General features: G+C 45.8%; 1 protein-coding gene across 3 annotated transcripts in view; it reads right to left on the reverse strand.

The window, feature by feature from the left end:
- Positions 1–2500, reverse strand: part of ino80 (INO80 complex ATPase subunit) — a 202127-nt gene that overhangs the window by 188165 nt on the left and 11462 nt on the right. For all 3 annotated transcript variants that reach the window (XR_013934768.1, XM_080453862.1, XM_080453861.1), the window contains exons 8-11: positions 1806–2014; positions 1458–1511; positions 1126–1329; positions 212–407 (exon numbers count right to left, since the gene is read on the reverse strand). Coding sequence is in view for 2 of the 3 variants with exons in the window: in XM_080453862.1 (XP_080309988.1) it covers positions 212–407; positions 1126–1329; positions 1458–1511; positions 1806–2014 (663 nt within the window). In the remaining variant the exon portion in view is untranslated. The remainder of the gene's footprint in view (positions 1–211; positions 408–1125; positions 1330–1457; positions 1512–1805; positions 2015–2500) is intronic.

Below are 2500 nucleotides of genomic sequence, written 5' to 3' on the forward strand. Positions count from 1 at the left end.
GGGTAAATTAAACTATTTTTGTCAAAGAGATTTGGTGTAGAGAGTACAAAATGGGGGGGGGGGGGGGCAGTAGATCCCTGGGGGACTCCGATCAATGAAGTACAGAGGGTTTAATTAAGACTCATTCTAATTGCACCCATAAACAATAATGACGTTAAACAGCAATATGGATGTTAGTGATGTGTCGATAAATCAAGCTGTCACTCGGTACCATAGTCCTCGTGTCCAACGTTGACCATCACCCCTCCCCCGATGTCGATCTGTCTCTGGGAGGACGTGTCGTCCAGCCTCCGGAGGATGTCCTCCTGACTGATCTCTCCTCCCGCGGTGGTCTTACCCCCCATGAAGTGAGCGTACAGCTCTGTCTGCGTGATGAGGAAGTTCAGCTTACGCTGCTGTCGCTTAGCCTGGGAGGGGAGGGGAGGGGAGAGGAGAGGAGAGGAGAGGAGAGGAGAGGAGAGGAGAGGAGAGGAGAGGAGAGGAGAGGAGAGGAGAGGAGAGGAGAGAGATTTTGGAAAATCAGAAATCCACATCAAAACTTGTTGGTGTAATCGTTTTGTTTAAATGTTTACTAAACAGTTCCAGAGGTTTTTTAATAAATCATATCTGTTAAATCAGCTATTATGCACGTACATATCTTTTCCCCAAATACAGATGTTTCTTTGACACTCTCTTAATGCGCTGTGTCATGATTTAATGTTTTAATTATTAGATTGTTTTCCTACATTTGAATACAGCAAATGCATTGATATTAATTGCAAGCACTCCAGTACTTTAACATAATCGTCTCCGTCGGGTGGAAACCTCATATGTCCAAAACGCTCCAAACGCGTCACTTTGCGCCGCGTTTCCAGCTTGTGGATCTGCTACTTTTGTGTGACACTGTAGTATGACGGGCGTTAATTTACGAAAAAACATAAAAAGTTAGAATATGGAGATAAAAGGTTTCTGCCCGACAGCAACGATAAGTACAAACTTGACAGAGCAACCTTCGCTTGAAGTTGAGTAATATTTGACCAGGAGTATCTAAATGTATAAACTTTGACTAAAGTACTGGGGTTGGGTACTCTGTCCAACCACAGGAGTTCCCAAACCAGAGTATAGGACCCTTGATCGTCAACCTACCTCCCTCATCTCCTCGTCCAGTTTGCGTTGCTCCAGCGCCTCCTTCTCTGCCCTCTTTCGGTGCTCCTTCTCCACCTTGTCGTATTTCTTCCAGTAGAGCATCATCTCCTTGGTGAGGCGGCGGGCGCGAGGTAGCGTCTCCTTGCAGTTCTTCTGGGCCTGGATGGCGGCGCGGCGGACCTCCCTCATGCACTGGTGAGCCAACTGAGAACCAGGAAAACACGCCAGTGTTCATTTTGACAGCACATTTTTATTTCGTTTTAGTCATAGTTAAAAATCTAAAATCAACTCCGGATTGAATGGGTTAACACATATCAAACCTCACTGCCTACCTTCTTTGCGTTGGTCAGGACAAGGTTCTTAGCAGAGGTCTTCTGCTTGAAAGTCTGTAAAAGAAAATATGAATGTGACAGTTACGACGGTGCTAATAATCAAATATAAACACCGTTAATCAGATGTTAATCTCATTGTGTCAGCACCACTGCCCAAAAAGCAAGTGGTGTTGTTGTTTGTAGGAATAAACACAGAAGCACCCGGGTGGAAGTGGACTAAGGAAGGAGAGTTCAGAGTTCCTGTTTCTATACACAAAAGGAGGTGATGCCCCCAGAGACAAAAACAGAAGAGAACCCCCCCCCCGCCCCTTTTTGTTGATCAGATGTTAATGAGGTATAAATCCTGACCTTGGGGATTTCTTTCTTGGCGATAGTCAGCCAGACTTTGCGTCGCCGAGCGTTCAGCTGCTCGATGGTCAGGTGCTTCTTCTTGACAACGGGCAGAGGTGCATCGTGGGAGAACTTGGCGAAGATCTTGGTGATGTAGGGGCGCCCCCCCTCCTCCATGAAGTCCCCCTCCCCTCTCTTCTTCTTCTTCTTCACCTTCTTCAGCTTGGCTGATGGACAAGAACAGAAACAGGAAACATTAGTTGATTTATTTAAATCACAGAAATATAAGTAAGCAAGTAGGTTTGGAGAGGCTTATTGTCGCTTATTTGTTGATTCTGATGAAGGCTTAAAGGTTTCATGACGTTCAGTTTTACCACACATTAAAAGTCTTTGTCATGGTCCTTCAAACGTGTATAGAAAGTTTTAACCAAAAATTCCACTCCATTGATCCATGGCAGGTGTTTTTCTCTCACATTTCTAAGCCTTTTCAACTGCAATGAAAAAATAAATCTTTGCCTGCGGGTGTCGCTGGTGAGGGATTTTGCCTGTCAATCATCGCCTCTGCTCCGCCCCCCCCAAAGGAAAGGATAGGGGAGGGGAGGGGCGAGGAGGAGAGTGGGCGGGATTAATCGGCTGTGACCTCACTGCCGAAGGGCCAAGCTCAGATTACTTTTCAGCCTAATTATTCAGAAAACCCCAGACCACAGAAAATC

The sequence above is a fragment of the Gymnoscopelus braueri genome (assembly GCF_963280865.1).
Source record: "Gymnoscopelus braueri genome assembly, chromosome: 16".
Classification (NCBI taxonomy): domain Eukaryota; kingdom Metazoa; phylum Chordata; class Actinopteri; order Myctophiformes; family Myctophidae; genus Gymnoscopelus; species Gymnoscopelus braueri.